The following is a 23,858-nucleotide window of genomic DNA, read 5'->3' as shown; positions in this document are numbered from 1 at the left end:
CAGGACCTCTGCAATTGGACTGGGCATGCTCTCAATCAACTTCTGGGCCAAATCCTGACTGATAGCAACCCATTCTTTCATAATCACTTCTTGGAGTTTGTCAGAATTAGTGGGTTTTTGTTTGTCCACCCGCCTCTTGAGGATTGACGACAAGTTCACAATGGGATTAAGATCTGGGGAGTTTCCAGGCCATGGACCCAAAATTTCAACATTCTGGTCCCCGAGCCACTTAGTTATTTCTTTTGCCTTATGGCACGGTGCTCCATCGTGCTGGAAATGCATTGTTCTTCACCAAACTGTTGTTGGATTGTTGGAAGAAGTTGCTGTTGGAGGGTGTTTTGGTACCATTCTTTATTCATGGCTGTGTTTTTGGGCAGAATTGTGAGTGAGCCCACTCCCTTGGATGAGAAGCAACCCCACACATGAATGGTGTCAGGATGCTTTACTGTTGGCATGACACAGGACTGATGGTAGCGCTCACCTTTTCTTCTCCGGACAAGCCTTTTTTGGGATGCCCCAAACAATCGGAAAGGGGCTTCATCGGAGAATATGACTTTGCCCCAGTCCTCAGCAGTCCATTCACTATACTTTCTGCAGAAGATCAATCTGTCCCTGATGATTTTTTTTGGAGAGAAGTGGCTTCTTTGCTGCCCTTCTTGACACCAGGCCATCTTCCAAAAGTCTTCGCCTCACTGTGGGTGCAGATGCGCTCACACCTGCCTGCTGCCATTCCTGAGCAAGCTCTGCACTGGTGGCACTCTGATCCCACAGCTGAATCCTCTTTAGGAGACAATCCTGGCGCTTGCTGGACTTTCTTGGACGCCCTGAAGCCTTCTTTACAAGAATTGAACCTCTTTCCTTGAAGTTCTTGATGATCCTATAAATTGTTGATTTAGGTGCAATCCACAATATCCTTGCCTGTGAAGCCATTTTTATGCAACGCAATGATGGCTGCACGCGTTTCTTTGCAGGTCACCATGGTTAACAATGGAAGAACAATGATTTCAAGCATCACCCTCCTTTTAACATGTCAAGTCTGCCATTCTAACCCAATCAGCCTGACATAATGATCTCATAATGATAAAATTATTTTAAATTGTAATAATATTTCATTTCAATATTTTTTTTTTTTGCTGTTTTGGTATGAATTTCAAGTCATCATTCAAAAGTTCCACCTGTGTTTATATTACAACTAGTCATGTGTTAGTTTGTGCCACTTGTTCCTCCTTTTGTGCTTTTTGTTCTGTAGTTGAAACTAAACATTTCTATACAGCCATTGAATTATCAATTCCCCCTGGTCTTAAACTGACTTATATTTACAGGATTATTATTTTGTTCCACACATGAATCTAAAAGTGTTCCAAAAAATCTTCCTTTGTAAATCAATAACAAAATATTGTCTTTTAAATTGCTTCATATTCTTTTCATAAATCTCTTTTGATGTATTTTGTGGGAAGGAGTTTACATCAAACCACATTAGCATCGGCTGGTATCCCAGAGTAACAGGATAAGGATTCGCTGTTGTCTGTGGGATAATTCCTCTATCATAGCGGCTCAATGTGTTGTTGACAGTAGCAGGTTTGTAGTGGAGCTAGCAATTAAATGACTTAACAGTTGTGCTTTAGACATTTTGGGCTTTTGTAATTCCAAGACACTGAAATGCAAAATGGTAGAATGCAAAAGATAATGTAAATTATTTTCTTATTTTATGAAAGATTTAAACAAGGCCACAGTTTGCGAAAGGTGCAGTGTGTGTTTATAGTCTTGGAAGCATCTTGGATGTTGGGTGTTTGTTTACATGAGGGAACATCTGACATTTCCAATTCTGCGTAGGAGTTCGCATAAGGCTTCCAAGGAAACAGGTAATTTTTTAAAGCTTCCAACTCACCTTCCTATTTCCTGCCATTGCCCTTTTTCAGTGAAGATGCTGTAGAATGGCAGCTGGGAACACCACAAGTGTAACAAAGTAGAGAAAATAATCCTAAAAAAATAACAAAATTGATATAAAATAAAACTATAAAATACCCAGTGTGAGCAAAATCAGAAAGTTTGAGTCCAATGCATTAATATTTTTAGGAAAAACATTATTTCTGTGCTCGTGTGTATGTATGTGTTTTTTTTCCTGACATTAGTTCATATTATGAATATTTTAGAATCTTTGATGTTATCTTTATTTAATACTTTAATATTAGTTTTATACTCCAATCCAATTTATGGCACTGTTCCTTTATTTCCTTTATTTCCTTCCTATCTCTCCAGGTATCTCCCTCCAATTAAAAAAATCATATATATATATATATATATATATATATATATGTATATTATTTTTTTAAATGGAGGGAGATACCTGGAGAGATAGGAAGGAAATAAAGGAAATAAAGGAACAGTGCCATAAATTGGATTATATATATACATAGTTCCAGCACTATGTCATTGTTGTACATATACATCTCTTTATTTTGTACCAAACACTTAATGAGCACTCTGTGCTCTTTGAGCTGTCTGGTAATAATTAACATCTCCTCTTTTGTGCATGCATATGGTTGGTCTCTGATTAGTGAGTTCATGAATATGTATATGTGTGCTCAGAGAAGAGGTTGAAATTGGGCCATAATGGCATGATATTCTGTTCTGGTGCTATGAGCGGAGCATAGTTGCACTCTGACACCTTAAACTCTCATAATACTTTGAACCTTCCTGATCAAAGAACGGTGTGTCCTAGAAGGTTCATTGAAACTCCACAGAATCCTTCTGACTTAAAATTGGCTACTATAATCTTATGTCAAAGGACAACAGCATTTTCCGTATTTATGGAATACTCCTTCTTGGCCTACACATTGTTCCTTATTGGGCCCTGCATTTACTTTGCAATAACTGAATGTACCTTACCAACCTCAGTTTATCCCTTTAATGTATCTTAGAACAGCATGATTTTGACAAATGATATATTTTTTAATTTTTTAATAATTTATTAGTTTTATTATCTTATTTATTTTGCTATTTATTTATCTCCTTGCATATTTATTGATTTATTTGTGCACACATATTTTAATTTTGTTTCCTTTTTATTTGTATGTTTATCTATGATTTTGTTTGCGCAGTTTTCCTCCATTGTCATTCAGTTCAGTTATAATCATTAAAGTGGTCTACTCTGTGCATTAAACCTCTAATATTTATATTTTCTACACTTCATTGTTTATAATGAGAGCATTTGTGAGAGTGAAGAACTGAGTCAGTGAGTGCATGCTAAACACTCCATTTTAAATGGAAGTGAGTGGATTTTGTAAAACCCCAGCCTCAGAGATAAATGACTCTGATTGGCTATAGTTTTCTTAACATGACCGTGATTGGTTAGACCACTCAGTACCACAATAGAATAAAAATATTTTATAAGATCAAATGACTATGCTGAGTATACCTGATTAATCGATTAGTTGATTATTTTTTTCAATTAAGCAAGTAGCTTTAATGCGTCTTCTACATTTATGTAAATAATTGCCAAAGTTTACAGATGTTTGAAGGAGGACCTATGCATGATCGTCTGAACTTTTGTGCAGAAAACTTCTGAAGGTTTGAATGTTTCTTGACTTCTAACCAGAATGTTTGTTTTGGTTTTTCAAGTACAAAGGGCAATCATCTCTGAGCCCAAATATTATTTTGACAGCTCTCTCTTTTCCATTTTCACTGCTTTGGTTTGTTCTTTTGTTATCAAAGGTCATTTTTAATGGTTTTCTAAGAAAACTGTTCAGCAGAGAACGCTTCTGCAAATTTACTCAGACTCTCCAGGTAGGGTAAGCAAGGTGAATTTCAAAAACCTTTTTTGCATCATAGGGTTTCTTTGTTTATCTGACAGAATGAAATTTAAAGGAATAATTCACCCCCAAAATTTCTACATTTGCACATTATATGTTTGCTATTAAAATTCCAGAAGGCATGCCAGGTGAACATTTCCATGTTTATCTGACTAGCTTGAAGGGCAAGATGCTGACAGCCACAATTTTACTGTTAAAATGACTTTAATTTTGTGTGTGTTCACCAAAACTGTCCGGCCAACATGGAAAATTATCATCAAACCACATGTAAGTTTTGCTGACATGTTTGGGTACTTTGTTAAGCACTAAAGTGAGCCACAGGTCACTGCCTCTGGATTAAATTTACCCAAGTGGATACTTATTAAATCTCTTTTTGTTCCACAGAAGAAAGAACATCATGCAGGTCTGAATCGACATAAGAGTGAGTAAATGATGGGTGGGTGTGTAAATGGTGTGTGCCTTAGTCAACCATGTTGTGCTCAGAGATTTATTTTGTTTGGAAGTGATTATAACTGTGAAAAAAAATTACTTTACATAAGAACATTAGAGAAGGAGACAGTCCTCCTGACACAGAACAAATCACCTGACCCCCAAACCTACTTGCTACTGTAGCATGTGTCACCATATCAGTTGAATGAGAGAGAACTAGCTTTCTCACTGTCTTTTATATTGAATTTTTAGATCCCTATACAGAGCGACAGCCAGACTGCTGTGGACAATGAATGATCTCTACAAAGCTATAACTTTGATATCTAAAAGCTTTCGCAGACCACTCTTTTATTTATTAAACTGAAGTTACATTGCAGTTTGTAGGCTTATTGTAATCAATTTCTCGGAGAACTTATTTTTGACCCACAATCCGATGGCTTCAAGTTAACTTTATTTTATTTTGTTGTTGAAACACTAAATGTATTGTTTCTATCACATGAAAAATGGCATTTGTCAAAATGCAGACTCCTGCCTGAGGAGGACTGAGTTATATATGACTAACAACAAATAAGCTGTTGTGTATCTGTTGATCCAGTGGTGACAGAATCCACCTTGTTGAACTGAAGCAACATGTGGCCAAACCCAGAAGGAATCCAGAGAGAGGATCATCTGTGCAGAGGAGATAGATGTTCTCACAGCTGTTTTCATCAGCTTATGGCAAAATAACAGACAGATGAAGTGCTAAAAACAAAACGCTTTAGCAGTTTGGAATATAGTGTGCAATGACCCATCACTATCAGGTAAAATTGCAGTTTTAACTTTGGTCAGGCTAATTTTAAAATATTTTTAATGGACTGCTATGCAGACTGAATTTTGAGAATATCAGGCCAAAACCTGGAAATAAGTCAGCATTTTAGCCAACCTAGTCTCATAAAAATAGGTACCTCTGGGTACTTTTCTACAACACCATTTTTTTATGTGCCTTACTGCACATTTTGCCGCCATTTCAAAGAGAAATGTCCACTGATAGAGTTAAAGTACAGGTTCAATAAGTGATCCCTCGCACGTTTTTATGACGTTGCTTTAGGTACGTATTTCAGCAGGTTCAGAATTCAAATTCTGAATGTACAAATGTATCATGTTGAAAATATGCCCTACACCAAAACCAACCCTAAACCTGCCCGATAGTGTTAAAAAATGCAAATCTCCCAGCATATTAATATTGTTTTGAAGTCTTAACATGATATTCTTCAAGCAATTGTGCTTTATTAATCGAAACTCTGTAAATTTGTGTGAAAAGGAATAAAAGGTGTCAGAGTTTTACTGCCTCTAGTGTTCATTTCTTTTGGAACTGCAGTATGTATATTGGTACGTATTTCGTGTCTTGCTAAAAAGTGCCCCCAGGTACATTTAGGGCACGAGATCAGGTAGACACTTCAGGCTCAGCAAGTATTGTGCATTTGTGAAATTAATTTCAATGACCTGTAATGATAATCCACCAAAGGCAAGCGTAATGAATGAAAGTACAGTTTATTGAACAAGTGAAATCTAAAATACAAACAGAGACTTGACTTGAAACATAAACTCACCAACAGAGGGTTACAAGAACAACACTTGACAATAGACAATGGCAACATGAGGGCTACTTATACCAAACAATACAGGTCACATGACACAATCCAACCAATGAGAAACAAGACACATGACTAAGACAACCAATAATAACAATAATAACACACTGAACAATGGATCCAATAGCAGGATCACATGACAGGGGAGAGAAACACATGACAGGAACATGAAACATGGGTAAATATCAAAATAAAATACAAGGATACCTAAACAAGAAACACAACCCCAAAAACCAGTGTGACATGACCAAAAGTTTAAGAATTAGAAACTTTTGTTGGTCACAGAACTTATTATTATAATTTTTTTTTACAGTAATCCAGAAAACAAATGGAAAAATCTCTTGGGTTTTTGTCCAGGGGACAAAGGTGATGCTAACTTCTGGGTTGGCCTACAAAAACAGGTCATTACTGCAGCAATTTTAAGGCAACAACAGAAAAAAAGTGCATTTCAGCATGAAATGAAAATTCATCTATCGTATCTATTTTGTAAATGCATGTTGTTATTGATTTTTTCGTGGACACTTCATCCATACATATGTTTCATTTTCTAATGTTTTAATTAAAACATTACTTCTCCAATCTGGATTTTTACATATCTAATTCCAATGATCAACCAATGCAGTCCCAGCTCTAAATTGTATTTCTTTTTTTTTTTTATTATCTTGTATTTATTTCACAATATGGAAGAAAAGGTCTGTTTTTACTTTCAGTATGTTGCAACTTATAAGAAAAATATTATAAGATGTCTTTTTCAAATAACTTTGGAATTGGAGTCGTTTTATCAATTCTACTGACTGTATCAGTATAAACACCCACCTCATACTGAATCCCATGACCTGAGGTCGAAGATAAAGGATATGCAGCCTGTATTTCTTTAGGAAGTGATGGATGAAATTAAGTATCAGGTTGCATAGAGGGTCTGTGAGCAGATATGGCATGGATGACATGATACAGAGTTTTCAGCTTGAAAAAGCACCGAATCTCTGACACAGTCTCCCATTACTTTGTGTCCAGGTGGGCTGGCCTGTGGATAAATGATGTCACGTTCAGGGAAGCCACTCGTCTAATGGTTTCCACCATGCATAAAGCCATGAAATTACGTAGCCATGGCTGGTTCAGTGACAGTGCCTTGTTTTCCATTTGGTTTCTGATTTATTGTGGCGAGTGATTTTTGGAGATGGAAATTTAACAAGAGGCAGTGAGAAAAGAGGCATCTGTGTCTGATCCGCCGGTGTGTGTGACGGAAAGGCAGGGCTGGATGTCAATCTGTGAAGTCCTCTGTGGAATTGGATCTAAACCAAGGGGAAAGACTCTGAATGAAGTGTCTCTCCATTTTCACTCTCAGCTCAAGAGGAACAATAACAGACGCAGTTGATAGGAAATACGCATTCTGAGCAGCAGAGTAATTCAAGAGTTTGAGAGGGTTCTTGTTCTGTCTCATATTCACTCTGTTCTCTCTTTATAGTGTTTCTATTTTATTTTACACACACATTCCATCCAAGCCTCGAAACCAGTGCAACACCATTGTGTCAGTCATCGCCCCCCCACTGGAGCCTGGATCTCCGTTACAGTGGGACTATATAGTGTTCCAGTATGTCATCCTGTCAGAATGCAGGCTATATGCTTTCACCTTCAGCCCTCCACTAGTAACAGCCATAATTACTCACTGGGTGGTTTGGAGAAAGTTGGGTGTGTGGGGAAAAAGCCCTGAAATGGGTCAGCAGGGCCATTAGGTTCCGGGAGGACAGCAGCAGCGGTAATGAAATCTGACAAGCGATTAATGGTGACTCTAAGAAACTTTGGTGGGAATTTGTCTATACCAGTATTTATTTATGTGTTTATTTCAATTAGTGTTGCTGGATGGCAGTAAAAGGGATGGCGGAGCTGTCCAGTACTGTGGTGCTGAAATGCAGTTGTAGCATGAAGAACTCTGGGTGGGTCGTCTTACGCTGTGATTTTTATCAGCTTTAACATCGCTATCGTCCACTAGATGTAATGGCATTTCATGCGATAGTTATTCTAGTCCTTTCAAAATATTTTATGATAACAAACCACAGATTTTCAGCAGTAGAATCATTCTTTAAATGTTGCCTTATCAACAAAAGCCTTGGTTGCCTAGGAAATAGTTTTAATTAATTTTGATCCAAGCAGTAAAAACTAATTTTAACATTTTCTGTAATTATTACTTATAACTACCCCCAAAAAAAAAATATATAAAAAAATAAATAAAATACAGTATGTTACAAGTATTACGGGACAGCGTTTTTGTCTGTATTTCATAGTTCCTTATTATATATGTCAATTTAGGAATCATATTTTCTGTTAAAACCTGCCTATTAGCATAACAATTTTTAATAAACGCTAAAGAAATATGATTGTTCATGAAGGGAGTTCTGATAATGCACCTTTCTCCATACAGTACATTACAAAGTAATCCTTATAAAAACATATTCAACAATATAATACTATTTTGCATATTGCCTTATAAAAATAACATGAATCTTCTCCGTAAGTTATAAGGTAGTTTTGTAATATTTTACAGTAAAATACATGTATTATCTCATTAGAAAGAATGTGTTTTCAGTTGTAAATATAGCAAAGATGATTAAAGTATGCCCCCCCTCCAGTGTATATGAAAAGGTAACTTACAGTTCGATCGGGTGAGAACAAAATTTGAACTGAATTAAGCTGGATAACGACTCTAACATCGACGTTGATATTAAACTGAATTGAATCAACATCGAACTGACATGAGCTAATGACACTATTTCTTTATTTGAACTCGTTTCATAATTGATGAACTTTGCAACACTGACAGTTATTAAACTGAATTGAACTTTATGGAGCTGAATAATAACAATATAGCTGCTGCTGAAATTGACTTTTACAACATCTAAAACATTAACACTGTTATTTTTCTGTTTATAAATGTGAAGCTGCTTTGAATCAGTCTGTAATGTATAAAGCGCTATGTAAATACATGTGACTTGACAGTTAACCAACTAAAAGATTTTTAACGTAGTATTTTGTGCGTTAATTTCCCATCGTTGTTTTTACAGTGTGGTTGACGATTGTATTTCAGAAGTTAACCGCCGTGAGAAATTGGGTAGCCCAGGCAGTAATGAGTCGTATCTATGGATCAATAGCGTGATGCTACGCCGAGAGAGAGCAAAGCACGAATATGTGAAAGAATGCGCGAGGGGTGGAGTTCTGCTCTTTTACTTTCCACTCCACACAGTGAGTGCAGACGGAGAGATCTCACCGCTGTCAGAAGTCGCGCACTTTTACGCTTCCTTGAGGTTTTATATTTAGCAAACCAAACCCTTTATGTAGTCTTCTTTTTTTTTCTTACAACATTTCTGATTTCTTAATTTGAGCGCTTCACAGGGCATCCGCGGAGCGCCAGCACAGACGATGATTCTCGGTCACCCTGCTGCGGTCCTCGCTGGAGCTTTGAGATTTCAGTAAGCACTGCGGGACCCAGAACTGCAAAACTGTTTGAAGTAGAGGGCTTCCTCTTGTCCCACGCGCCCATGGAAGGCGATGTTATGGATAAACTAGATGACATGGCCTCAGTGTCCGAATTCGACCCTATCACGGGGGATATTCCCGCCACCAAAGTGGAGATCACCGTCTCGTGCAGGTATGATTCACTCAAGTTGAAATCACTTTGATATCATTGCGTTTATAGTTCATGTTAACCACATAATATCAGTAGTTTGATTATTTAAAAACACTTCACATTTTACCGTGTGTTAGTGGTCTTAAGTTGAATATTTGTTTATTTTGGAATAATAATAATAATAATAATAAAAGTTCTATTTTTCTTCTTTCTATGTTTTTTTTTTTCAACCAGCATACTGGTTCTGTTAACTGAGAGCATGAGAAGCATCAGTATGGGAATGGGTTTGGTCTAAAGAAACACATAAAGGAGTTGCCGTTTACATGCAACAATTTGATTCAGATTTTCTGGCTCTACAATACTCATATATGAGCGTAAATTTCTAATATTTCAAGTTAGTTGCATCTACATAGGCTCCTTGACAAAGTACCTCATGCTGCTGCTCAGCTGTCTCCATGTAGAGATGCCATAAGCTGTCACATGTACTGAACATCAGGGACAGTCCTCTATAAACATCTTTGCTTTACATCAATAATAAATGTCTTGTTTTGGTATTTAGTTGCATTACGTGATCTGCTTGTTAGAGGAAAACTATCTTCAGTTTTTCATCTAATTCTTTTTTGTTGGCTTGTAAAATGTGATATTACTAATTGCCAAATCATAGTACTGTAGTACTGAAGCAAACAGAGAATATTCATGAGAAGAAGCATGAAAACCCCACCCAGATGTCCTCATGTCAATGGATAGTCTTCACTACAGTACAAAATAGCAGAAAGGGGTTTTTATATGTCGCATGCAACATAATTCATGGGTGAACGATTTTTTTGGCTGATGCTTATCAACATCTTTACTTTCAGAGCAGACAATATTGCTATTATTTAGAATGCATCACTAAAATGCTGCTATAGTGGTTCTGAGATGTGGTGAAAATGAATTTCAGCCAGGACCACAGCCGGTTCATTGCTCAGACTGATAGGAGGGCTATTGGTTTGAGTTTTCAATTATCTTGAGGAGTAATGGATACGGCTGGCGTACTCAACATCTGCTATGTCTTTAATAGTCGCTTATAGCCAATTATACACGCTTCAGACCAATTTAGACAAAATGATTGTACTGGATTGCCCAACTTGACAGTCAGACCATCTATTTAATGAGAGCAATTTCCTGTGCAAGTAGCTAATAACCATAAGCTTGCCAACTTCTCAGCTGCAAGTTAATATTGCCTGCTGTCTGCATAGAGAAAGAAAGAATACTGATTATGGGTTTAATTTGGTCTGATTGTTAGCTGAATGAATTTCTCTTTTAAAGACCAAGACTTCATCACATTAGCTAAATGTGATCTTAACTGTTTTTAATAAACTAAATATAAATTTATTTTAAAATTGAAATACATTTGCAACGTAATGATTAAATATCTAAGTACAAGCAATAGTACCAATTATACATTACACAAAAACTCTTTATATGAATTGGATTTTAATTTAAACTTGACATTATATTAATTTGACAAGGGTCTTAAATAACATGCACATATAAGATACATTTTTTTTCCTTCATTCTTTATTGTCCTTGTCAAATAAATAAACTACAAAAAAGGGATTTATATGATATATCCTTATATATATAATGAGTTCAAATAAAATTCTAATAAAAAAAAAAAAGAAAGAAAAAATTCTGGATTAAACTTAAAGTAGGAATATAAGTTTGTCCTGTAGGACCTCATTTGATTCTAAGATCATTTTTAGAAGATTTTTGTTTGATCTGATTAGGATTAGTTCCCAGTTTTAATTATGAAATTCCATCAGCATTGCTTTATAGGATATTTCATTCTTCCCGGTTCTACATCCCCATAACTGCAATAATCAAACACAGATAACAAACCTCATTAGTCTTATCAAATGTGTGATCAAATTATAGATTTTAGTAAAATTATTTTTGTTATTACTTTTAATTGAATTAGATTTTTGCCACCTTCTTGCGTCTGTGATTGAATAAAGAATAAGTAAATCTATTGGCCCTGAACCATTATGGCTTTCTCTGTCAGTGCAAAACATTCTCTCCAGGTCTGTGATGAGACTCTGTGTGGTGAAGGTGGAAATCATCACCTGCGTTTGTTCTCTGTAATTGATTTAGTTTGGGTTGATTATCAGGGGATTGTGGCAGACATGGAATTGAATCGCTTCACTTCCCCCTCCAGATTCTCTCATAACCTGCTGATGATATTGGAGAGCAGAAAGTTTGGTCTGACAAATCAGAGGCTTTGTGATAACCCTTATCACAAACACACAAACAAAAGCTGTCCTGTGGGTGAGAGATATGCGATTGATCCAGTTGTCTGGCACTAATCAGGTTTTGTGTTTTGATTGGTTTGTTTTACTATGGTCAAATGGTAAAAAAAAAGTTTTTGGATATACTTAGTGAGTCTAAGAAAGATACTTTTTTTGTTATACACCACCATTCAGTTTGGGATCAGTAAGATTTTTTTTTTTTTATAAAAAGTTTATAAGAAATGTTACTTAGGCAGCAAATCAGCATATTTAGAATGATTTCTGAATGATCATGAGACACTGAAGACTGAAGTTATGACTGCTGAAAACTCAGCTTCGCCAGGAATAAAACACGTTTTAATGCTTCAAATAAATATGCATTTTAACTTGCAAACCATTTAATCCTAAATATTTTGGACATCAACAAAGCTCCTTGCTGCTGGGAAACATGGTTTTAGCAATGCTGTCCCTGCCAAAAACCATGTGTCCCTGTTGTTACTGTCCCCCATGAGTAGCTCTCTGTGTTGTAAAAGTGGAGGAATAAAGTTACAGTTGTTGGCAAGCTTCAGTTTCACTGCAGATCCATGTCCTTCTCTTGGTTGACCTTGCAGTTGAGGATCCAGATCATGGAATACATCAACATTCACTCTGCACCCCTCTGCTGCTTGCCTCTTTAGGCTCTACTCTGCTGAGAATGGCTCTGTCTGGTGGGTATTTGCAAACCTGGAGATGATTTACGGTTGGGGTTCATCTCCATTATCTGCATGTGACTTGATTCCAAATGGAGCCGTGGTATATTGTAAGCCGTTATTGTTCTTTTGCTATCTGTTCAGCTCCAGTGCCTTTTATTGCTGGATTTCCTCGTGTGGTTATATATGCTAAAATAACAGCAACTTTAGTCCCAGAGTTGTGAATATTACAACAGACGTTTATATTTTTCTTATTGTCCTGCTTCCAACATGTCTTCTTTCCTAGAGTTAAAGGTATTGTTCTTCCCAAAATGAAAATTTGCTTACCCTCAGGTGAACTAGATGAATTTGTTTCTTCATCCGAAATTGGAGAAATATAGCATTACATTACTTGCTCACCAATGGATTCTCACCAATACATTTATTAGAAACACAGTTTTAGCTTCGCAAGACATTTTTTTATGGACTGGAGTCATGTGGACTACTTGTGGATTATTGTGATGTTTTTATCAGCTGTTTGGACTCTCATTCTGATGGCACCCATTCACTGCAGAAGATGCATTTGTGGCCAAGCGATGTACTGCTAAATTTGGCCAAATCTGTTCTGATAGACAAACACATCTGCATCTTGGATAACCTGAAGGTGAGAAAACTTTCAGCAAATGTAATTTTTTGGGTGAACTATTTATCTAAATACTCTGCCACTAAAATGAAAGAACAATCAGATGCTACTTGAACTTTACCTGGCGATGAAGGAAGTAACTCCAAAGTGAGACTGAGAAAAAGAGAAATGTACAAAGATGGATGGAATAAATTTACTGGATAGATGTTTGATGGATAAATGGTGAGGTCTTCAGTGTGTGGTAATAATGCGGAATCAGTGGCAAAAAAATGTGAGAGGCTTAATGAGATTTACAATCATTATGTATTCACTCTGTAATCTATTGCAGAAGTGATTGTGCATATGTGTGTGTCCTAGTTTATGCATTGTTTTCATCCAGTCTCTATTCACTTCTTTTTGTCCTGATTTTTGTTGTGATTTTTTTCTGTAGGATTGATTGACATAACTGATGTCTGGAGGAATTGACTGATATTACACTATGGCAGTCATTTGGAATCTTTTTGAATAAACAAGTCTGTGATATGGCCAATGTGTGATTAAAATGAAATCTTAGGTTGGTAGAAAACAGTTTTTTAGAAGAGGGACTGAGAGTTTGACCTCTGTGTGTCACCGAGGGAAGTGCTTAATATGGTGAATAGTCTAACAGATGGTTGAGGGGAAAAAAACAGCTGCTGAACGGATGGATTGGCTGGGTGAGAGCTTGGCCAGTTGTTAATTGAGCTGGCTGATTTAGTATGCATGTATAAATGTGTTAGTAGAGTGAGTGTGGGTATGCCTGCATTTTGAACAGAGGATGATGTCAAATCAAAGATTTGATTTGATGTGACAAAGATGTTGGGAGTAACAAGAAGCTTGTCTACACTTGCAATACAACTCTGCTCATTACTGAGCTTATTCAGTCGAGTGCAGTTGACCCCCAATTTGAATGAAAATCCATTGATTGGCATCATAGTTTTGAATGTCCATAATCAAAACATCAACTGACAAATTGTGATGTGCTAAATATCAGCATTGATGATTTAATTTTAGTATTATTATTATTATTATTATTATTATTACTCTTGGATGTTATTGTAATGTTGTTACAGAAGGCTGTTTGCCATCATCAGTCTGGCTAGTTTGTTTGGTGTGTTCCACTCATCGGCTCTCATCGGGCTCACTGCTGATATGAACAGCTCGCTCCTCTCACGCATGCGCAGAATGCACGTGTCAGTTTACCGTCGGCTGTAGTCTGTGCGGTGTGTTCCAGTGCATCTTTTTGGTCCGAGGCTGCTGACGCGAGTTGACAACACCGCCAGCTTTCTTCGCTGCTAGTTCTTGGTCGGCTTGGTGTGTCCTGGCCTTAACACCACTATAGCAGAATTAACTGACCTTGTTTACTTTTTTGATTTCATGAATCAAAATATAACTCCAAAATTCCTTGATTAAAATAACTTTTATTTTTGCTGACATTTTCAGGAAGGCACTGACAGGTGGACCACCTAAGCAAACAATATTTAGAGTAGTAAACAGAGGACATTGAGGTCAGTTTTTGGCATTTTCTCTGCATCATGCATCACTTATTTTAATTAAATAATTTTGCATTACCCCTTTGTAGAAAGGTAAAGATGCACCGCGAACCAGTTGGAAATTGATACAAATATGTGATGAATTCAAATCGGCTGAGATGTTAAATGAATTGCGATACAGTTGGGAGTAGTTTATATGAATGCATCTTTGAGGGGAACTGACGGTCTTTAGAAAAATTTAGATTATTTTTTTAAATCTCGGCTTTATCGCTGCGTTTCCATAAGAGCCATCAACGCATTTATCGCTGCGTTTCCATAAGAGCCATCTGCTGTCAAAGAGCGAATTAGCGTTCTCATTCAGCCCGTCTGCTGTTCCTGTCTCATTCAGATGTAGCACAATTTCACCGTTAAAGTCAGACCATTACGTTTTTGCTCCAAATATTTTAATTATAAAATCTAAATTAGATTAAACACTGCTCATGCAGCATGTATTCAACATCATTGAATAAAAATACAATGGTTACCTCTTAACAAATGGAAGGGTACAGGCAAAACCTTCGTTTGTTTAAATGAAAATATTTATTTTATTTGTGTTATTTATTTATTTTTTTTATTTTTTTGTAAAATCTCAATTTGGTTTTGTTATTTGACATTGTTTGACAATTGACATTGAAGAAATGTTCATCATTTTGTCTAAGCAATGATAAAAAGGACATCTTTTCTTTTAGAATTAGTCTTAAATCCCATTTTGTTAAAAAAAAATTGTATTGTGAAGCAGTATTGTGAATCCTATCGCATCTTGAGTTGAGTGTATCTTTACGTCCCTACCCCTTTGTGTAATTTATTTTTGCATACAAAACAACATAATGGTTTCTCTATTATCGCATTAATTTACTCTCGTATAACTAATTGTTCATCACAAGTGTTTAGGGATGCACAATATAGTAGGACCATATCACAATATAGTTTATATACTTTATACAATACACTAACAGTAACAGTAACAGTACCGTTTGGGGTTCTCTTTGGTTGCTCACCAAAGCTGTATTAATTAAACAAAAATACAATAAAAACAGTAATATTGTGAAATATTATTACAATTTAAAATAGTTTAAACAGTACTGTTTAAACAGCCGAACTTGCAGCAACCATTACTCCAGTACTCAGTGTCATATGATCATTGTGAAATTTTTCTAATATGCTGATTTGGTATAGACAAGAATGTCTCCTAAGTGATTGAAGTTGATTGAGGAACATTTGTTTCTGAAGAGAATGCACCTCGATCTACCTAAATGGTTCTATGTTCGCGTGAATTATTTGTGATCAAGTGTCACCTGAGTAGGTTTTTTAATTAATCTTTGCAAATTGCCTTTCCTAACAATATGTGCTAATTAGCAAGTTTCACAATAAATGTGGCTGAAGTAAACAGTCCCTTAAAATAGAGGGGCAGGGTCAGCAGAGCTCTAAACATTTAAAGGAAAATGCTACAAAATGGCTTGCTCTGAAAAGAGCTGTTTTTGACAGGGTAAAAAAGGTGTTTTTTACAGTGCCATTGAGAAATTTTAACCAAACTATGTTACAGACTTTTCATTAAGACCCTAAAGAATCATATCAACTTATGGAAAATGGGCATCTCATGACCTCATTTAATATTTTTGTGGAGACTGTGGTACATCTTTTCATTATTCTTTAATTAATAGAAACGTTAAATAAGTTGTCTGTAAAAATCTTTTGTAACATTAATGATGTTATTACTGTCAATTTTGATCAATTGATTGCATCCTTGTTGAATAAAATTATTTAATTATTTAAATAAATGTAAAAATATGCATAAATATTGTATCAGAGCTGTTGGTTATTCAGTGGTGTAGGCTGAAACTTAATGTATTGACACTCTCAATACATTAATTACTTAATTACACAATTGCCAACACTTTAGCCATTTTTTTTAATAACTTTTTTCTTTAGCGATTTTTGTCCTATAGAGCAATATGACGCTTCATTAATATCAGACCTGCTGAACCACTGTTTTATTATTTGTGCTGTCCTCTGTAATCAAATACTCAACATGTCTATCCTATAAAGAGGTAACTCAACTTAAATAAGCCCCATAGATCAGGATTTGCTGTGTAACAGTGATTAACCATCACATTAGTTTCATTTACAGCCTATTGAGCAAGAGACATGCAAAACTAGATCAGTGGCCCTTCGGCTTCTGACTTCACTAAAGGTTTTTGTGGAGATTTATGCCTGGTTTATGAACAGCTCTTGGATTTAATTATGCTGTTTCATTCTTGTTGTTGATGAGATGGAAAACTGCTGACACTCCTGTTCTTGTGTAATCACTCCTCGAGGAGAAGACAGAGGGATTGTAGATCATATTGCATTTAATGAAACACTATAACAGGAATTCCTAGGTCTTAGAAGTGGCACAGGACCTTTGAGAGACATAATATTGTTCTGGTTGGTTGCCAGTGCCCAGTGTGCCTTTAGGTGACAGTTAGATGGAGCCCTAGGACATTAAATTACACCCTGCTGGTGTATGTTTTGCCTGGTGTTTCTCAAACTCAGTCCTGCTCTTGGCTTTGTTCAGAGTTCATAAAATAGCCATGATGATAAGCACTCTCCACTGACCTGAGAGTATGTCATGGTGGTAATACCCCTGTCATGGTGGCCAGACTACAAGAGTTTTCATTCCTGGCAACATGAGCGAAATGATCCTTTCCTCTCCTCTACCTCCAGGGCTGAGATACACTCTGAAATTTCTCTTTGCCCCTCTTAACCAGAATTACTTAACTTGAATTACTTTCTTTCTGCTTCTTTGAACCAATGAGGATTGATTGGCTGGCTGAGGAGTTTAGAATCTTTTTTGAACCCTTTGGCTGAAATAGCTTCTCCCGCATGAGGGTGCCAATTACAGTGCCACTGGGTTCTGGGAGTGTGTGGGTGAGAAGGGGATTGGAATACAAGTTCAATAGTGTCAGACCACTTCCTTAGGAAAGAGAGAAAAACTGATCTGTGGTGCTAATATCACCAAAATGAGATGTGTTATCATAAATATCAACACAGAACACGATTCAGTGCAAGCCAGTGCATTCAGGAAATCACCTTTTATTAATTTTAAGCTGCAGAAACCATGTTTACAAGTATATGCAGGAACATTTAAATATCTGTTTGGAATTTTGAAACTTTTGTTTAGAATTTTTTTCTTTTGTTTTGCTTTCGATTCCTTTGTTACTTTTTTGGTTATTTTCATTTTATTGTGTATTATTTTAATTGTTTTATTTAGATAAATATGAGTGATGCACATTAATAGGTATACTAATTAATTTTATTAATTTTTATTTATTTTCTGTGATGACTCTGCTTCCTCTTTCATTCTTTCTTTTGAAGATTGTTTTAATGTTTTGCCAATATAATGAAAGTCCAATAACAACATAAATACAAACATACATACATACATACATATATATATATATATATATATATATATATATATATATATATATATATATATATATATATATATATATATATATATGTCCATATATATCCATATATATATATATATATATATATATATATATATATATATATATACATATACATATATATATAAATATATACATATACATATATATATATATATATATGTGTGTGTGTGTGTGTTCACGTATACATAAATATATATATTTACACACAAACACACACACACACAGACACAGATATTTAGTCTCTTTTGTAGCTTTACTAGCTTTTATATAGACTTTAGAAAGAAAGCATGCCAAGCAAAGCATTGATTAATGATTTATGTGTAAATGTATGATTAATATCCTGTCTTTTAAGGGTAAATTTAAACCTTTCTTACAAACTTCTCACATTTAAACTGCAGTGTTCTAGGATTCCTTTTAAAATGCAGTCGTGCTTCAAAGCCCAAAGGAGTTAATTTGAACTTACGGTCTGTGTTTGAACATCACAGATCTGTCAGAGGCTCTATATGTTCAGACAGTTAAGCCCAGTTCAGCAGAACCAGTGTTGGGGAGTAACTAGTTACATGTAACGGCGTTACGTAATTTAATTACAAAATTATTGTAACTGTAATTAGTTACAGTTACTACGAAAAAAATGAGTAATTAAATTACAGTTACTTATGAAATTTTTAACGATTACAAAGGGGATTACATTTGAATATTTACACACATCCACATACAGATTTAACTGATTTCTTTCCCAAATTGCACTGACTATTCAGAGACATACCACCCTAATAATTTCCGGGATGCAGAAATACAGTCTGGTTCGTAGAATCCAGTCATAAAAACGAAATGCCTAACGCGGACGGAATATGCCACATTTTGGATGACTAAATCAAAAGTAGGTCAGTACACTTGAATCAAAACATGACATGGACTAGTGTCTGTGAATATTAAGCCCCAAAAATGCAATATATGACTTGCACATTCTGCGTGTCTGTGGAAATCAGGCGCGGACTGGACACCGGGAGAACCGGGACAATTCCCGGTGGCCTGGCAGCCGATTTTGCCCCACTATTTAATATCATTATTGTATACTAAAGCGATCATTTGCGAATCCGCCATTTGATAATTAAATCTCTAATAAGTCATGAATTGTTAGTCATGACTCGCGCGCTCTCCGCGCCTCCGCCAAACGGGTTGGATCAGACTCAATCAATGTAATCAATCAGAGTAATCAATGCGAGAGAACAAGAGAGAAAAGAGTGGACTGTGGAAGCGCACAGCTGGATCAGAGAAGCAGAACTACTGTTCAGGGTTTTAGGTCAGTTTCATCTGTAAAGATGCTTTTTTGTCTTTGTTTTTTTATTTAATTAATCAAGCAGCAGCACGTTGCTCACCAGTCATCACTCAAAATACTATATAAAGGACATCATTATTATCTGTTGTAATGTTACAGTAGGAATTTAGCTGAAAAAAAAATCCGATTTTTTTTTATAGGTTTAGGGGGAGCTTGACAGACAACAACACAACCCTTACGAAAATTAACATTTTAATATTTAACTATAAATCCAGAGAAAATGGTTACTATTGTTTAACTGTGATAACCAAAAATGTAAAATTATTTTACAAATGTATTTATTTAAAAATAAATACAAATCCATTTGCAAAAAAACAAAAACAAAACAAGGTAATTTTACTTTTATAGAGGCTAATAAAAGCATGGTAATTTTTTGTTAGGGAAAAACATGACTCGTGTACAGTATTAGGATTTTTCTATAAAGATATTGTAGTATTGTAGAGTATTGTATTGTAAAGTATAGTTCCCTTTCGAGAGTACTCTCGTACTGCGTAAGCTAGCTTACGCTATGGGAAAAGGTCCCCTTTTCTCGAGAATATGAAGCCAAAAATTATCCTTAATTTTTAAATAATGTAAAACGCAGTGCTGCAGCACAGCAGACCCAAGCAAAGCGGCTCGCGCGCTTATTGGCTGTGCTGCGGCAACTGCAGCAACCTATGGTGAGGCGGCGGAGAGTAACGAACCAATGGGGGCGCTTCGCGCCCATTGGACGTCAGAGCGCGCCAAAATAGGCGTGGCTGGAACTATATAAGCCACCGCTTCACCATAGGGATCAGATTTCATCTCCTTCAGCGATCTCACCTGCACTTCGCTGTCTTCTCCGGAGAAGCCTCTACACGCCGTCGAAAAGCCTCTCAGCGGGATAGCACTGCAACGCAGATCTGAGGACGCCGGCTCGTGCTTCATCTCGACGCCGCCTTTAGCACTCGCTTCCTGCTGCGCCATCCGGCGTGACTATATCCTTTTCAAAGCTAGTGTGTTTGCCGCTGCATCACACTTTTTTCCTCCAGAATTCGAGGCGTTGTTTCAAATGCCTCGGGCCTGCGCTTCCTGCCGAGGCCCTCTGCCCAGCGAGGACCGCCACATCATCTGTGTCTCCTGCCTGGGCCGCGAGCATGCTGAGAGCGCACTCTTCAAGGGCGGCTGCCCTGAGTGCGACGACATGGCTATATCGACCCTGCGGGCTCGATTAGCTCAAACCAGCCACGATGCTCCACCCGCTCCGCCTCTTCTCTCTCAAGTGCCGCGTAAGAAACGCCGCGATCAGAGAATGCCTGAGCATACTGTTACACGCGAGCTCACGCCGGAACACTCCCCGCGTGCCTCGCCCGCTCTCTCTCCTTCGCCTGTCCTCTTCGTGGACGAGCAGCGCCAGTCCCTGCTCACCAGCGCCCCCTTCTCCTTCGGAGCGCCTGAGGCGGAAGAGGACAGACACGACAGCCTTTCTCTCGCCGCGTCCAGTAGTGAGGAATGGTCGGGCTCCATTGCGGACCCCCCCCCCTCTACAGCACCCAGCTGCACCGGACAACGCGCCGATATCGACGCGGAGCTTACTCGCGTGCTTACAAGGGCTGTCAGCGACCTTCAGCTCGACTGGTCTCCTCCAGACGAGCCCGCTAAAAGCAGGCTGGATGAATGGTTCCTGCAGGGGCGCCCTTCGGCCCCTCCGCAAAGAAACGCCCCCTTCTTCCCGGAAGTTCACAATGAACTCACGAAGTCGTGGAAAGCCCCATTCTCCGCACGCTTGAAGACTTCTGTCTCGTCAGCGCTCTCCTCTGTCGACGGCGCCCGAGACCACGGTTACGAGAGCCTCCCCCCTCTCGAGGAGGCTATTGCTGCACACCTCTGCCCGCCCTCAGCCGCTGGATGGCGGTCGAAGCCTGTGCATCCATCCAAGCCGTGCCGCACCACCTCAGCTCTCGCTGGCCGAGCTTACACCTCCGCTGGTCAAGCCGCTTCGGCTCTACACACCATGGCTGTGCTGCAGGTTTTTCAGGCCAGACTTCTCCGTAACCTGGACGAGTCTGCCCCAGATACCTATGACTTTAAAGATCTCTGCGACAAAGACCACAGCACAAGCGATCGGCCGAAGCATGGCAAGCCTCGCTGTTTTAGAGCGACACCTCTGGCTCATGCTCACGGAGATGAAAGACGCCGACAAATCCGCCTTTCTCGACTCTCCTATCTCGCCTTCCGGCCTCTTTGGCCAGTCGGTTAAGGGTTTCGCTGAACGCTTCACTGAGGCTCAGAAAACGTCGCAGGCAATGAGACACTTCCTGCCGAAACGCTCTAGCTCTGCTGCGGGACGCCGTAGAAACGCGCCGCCCCCTCAGACCTCGAAGCCATCGCAGCCAGACTTACAGTCTCGCCCAGCGACCAAAACCCAGCACCGCTCTCGCTCTACGAGCCGCAAACCGCCAGAGAGACGGGGACCTCGGCCCAGGATTGTGCTGAACCCCGAGCCTCCGAAGCCCTCCTGACCTTCGGGCTGAAAAGACCGTGGTTAAGTCCCGCTGCGGCCGGACCACCACACAAGAAACCTCACATGCTTCCTCCAATCCCCTCACTAAAGGCGGTTGGAGATGTCTATACTGCAGTAAACGAGCCTGTTACAATGCACGCACGCCTGCACACAAACGCCGTTTTCACGGCGACCTCAATAAAGCACAAAAAGAGCTTTTTCTATGTAGGCAGTGTGCCCACTACACAGTACGCACCCCTACATGTATACACACTCCCCCAAGTGTCACAAAGACTCAATCGGGTCTCCTTTCATGCCCACCTTCCCGCTCGCGCCGGAGGTGCTCTAAATGTAGCGCGCGTGCCCACTTCTCAGTGCGCAACCCTACAAATAAGCGCTGTCACCACAGTGTCACAAGCACAGCATACTCGAGCTACTGGTCCCCTCATAACAGGCGGCCAGTGCCCGAAGCACATTCAACCCATAGCCGCACGAGCCGCTGCATGGCAGGCCATCCCCGGCATATCAGATTGGGTTTTGAATATAATAAAACGAGGTTACTCGCTCCAGTTCGCTCGCAGACCGCCGCGCTTTCGCGCCGTGGTCGAAACGAAAGTGAAAAGCGAAATGACACACGTCCTTCGCGCCGAACTGATAAACCTTCTTGCAAAAGGGGCGATAGAAACTGTCCCCCCTGCGCAGCGCGAGTCAGGCTTTTACAGCCGCTACTTCCTCGTACCAAAAAAGGATGGCGGTCTCAGACCCATCCTAGATCTCAGACGTTTGAACAAAGCGCTTATGACGCGATCGTTCAAAATGTTAACTACCAAACAAATACTCGCGCAAATTCGCCCGAGGGATTGGTTTTTCTCAGTGGATCTGAAAGACGCTTACTTTCACATTCAAATAGCACCCCATCACAGGCCATTCTTGAGATTCGCCTTTGAGGGGCAGACTTATCAGTACATGGTTCTTCCATTCGGCCTCTCCGTAGCGCCCCGTACGTTTACGCGGTGCATGGATGCCGCTCTCGCACCCCTGAGAATGCGGGGAGTGCGAGTATTGAACTACCTCGACGACTGGCTAGTTTTAGCCCATTCCGAGGAACTACTGACGACACACAGATTTCCACGTGTTCCAGCGCGCGCCTGGATTTCCGGCCGCGCGCGCATCAGGGTGACCCACGGCTGCATCGCAGCTCTGGCCCCTTGGAAAATAGCCAACTGGTATCAGTTAGGCGTAAGCACGGGCGCTGTCTCGAAATGGAAAGTAGTCTCGACAGATGCATCCAACCTCGGTTGGGGCGCCCTGTACGAGGGCAGGTCTGCCTCCGGCCTCTGGTCGAGCCCGGAGCGACTGTTACACATAAACTGTATTGAGATGATAGCGGTCGAACTATCCCTGAAAGCTTTCCTCCCATTTTTAAAGGGCCATCACGTTCTGGTCAGATCAGACAGCATGTCAGTGGTGGCCTACATAAATCGCCAGGGTGGTGTCAGGTCAGAAACCTTGCACACCCTGACCGAGCGTCTTCTGACATGGGCACATTGCAATCTGCGCTCGCTAAAGGCAGCGCATGTACCTGGCATTCTGAACCGGGGCCCGGACATGCTTTCCAGGGCGAATGTTCCCCCTGGGGAGTGGTCTCTTCACCCACAGACGGTTCAGTTGATGTGGAGCATCTTCGGCAGGGCAGAGGTCGACCTCTTCGCCTCAGAAGACAACGCTCATTGCCCAATATATTTTTCAAAGAGCAGGGACGCGCTGGCCCTCGATTGGCCCAGACGCCCGCTTTATGCCTTCCCACCGGTCGTGATGCTGCCGCAGGTCATCGATCGGGTCAGGAAGAGAAGATGTGCTATGCTGCTAGTAGCCCCACTCTGGACGACCCAACCTTGGTTCTCCGAGCTGATGCAGCTGTCCAGTACAGCCCCATGGCCAATACCGCTGCGGAAAGATCTCCTCACGCAGCTGAAGGGCGCGC

The 23,858-nt window shown here is 39.2% G+C and overlaps 1 protein-coding gene across 2 annotated transcripts in view; it reads left to right on the top strand.

Annotated features, from left to right (window-relative positions):
• Positions 1-9,135: 9,135 nt before the first annotated feature.
• Positions 9,136-23,858, top strand: part of LOC132114598 (copine-5-like) — a 102,329-nt gene continuing 87,606 nt past the window's right edge. For both annotated transcript variants that reach the window (XM_059522795.1, XM_059522794.1), the window contains exon 1: positions 9,136-9,515. In XM_059522795.1, the coding sequence (XP_059378778.1) occupies positions 9,406-9,515 (110 nt within the window). In that variant the 5' untranslated portion in view covers positions 9,136-9,405. The remainder of the gene's footprint in view (positions 9,516-23,858) is intronic.

This window comes from Carassius carassius, chromosome 34 (genome assembly GCF_963082965.1).
Source record: "Carassius carassius chromosome 34, fCarCar2.1, whole genome shotgun sequence".
Taxonomy (NCBI): domain Eukaryota; kingdom Metazoa; phylum Chordata; class Actinopteri; order Cypriniformes; family Cyprinidae; genus Carassius; species Carassius carassius.
This window is presented reverse-complemented; position numbering and strand designations above follow the sequence as displayed.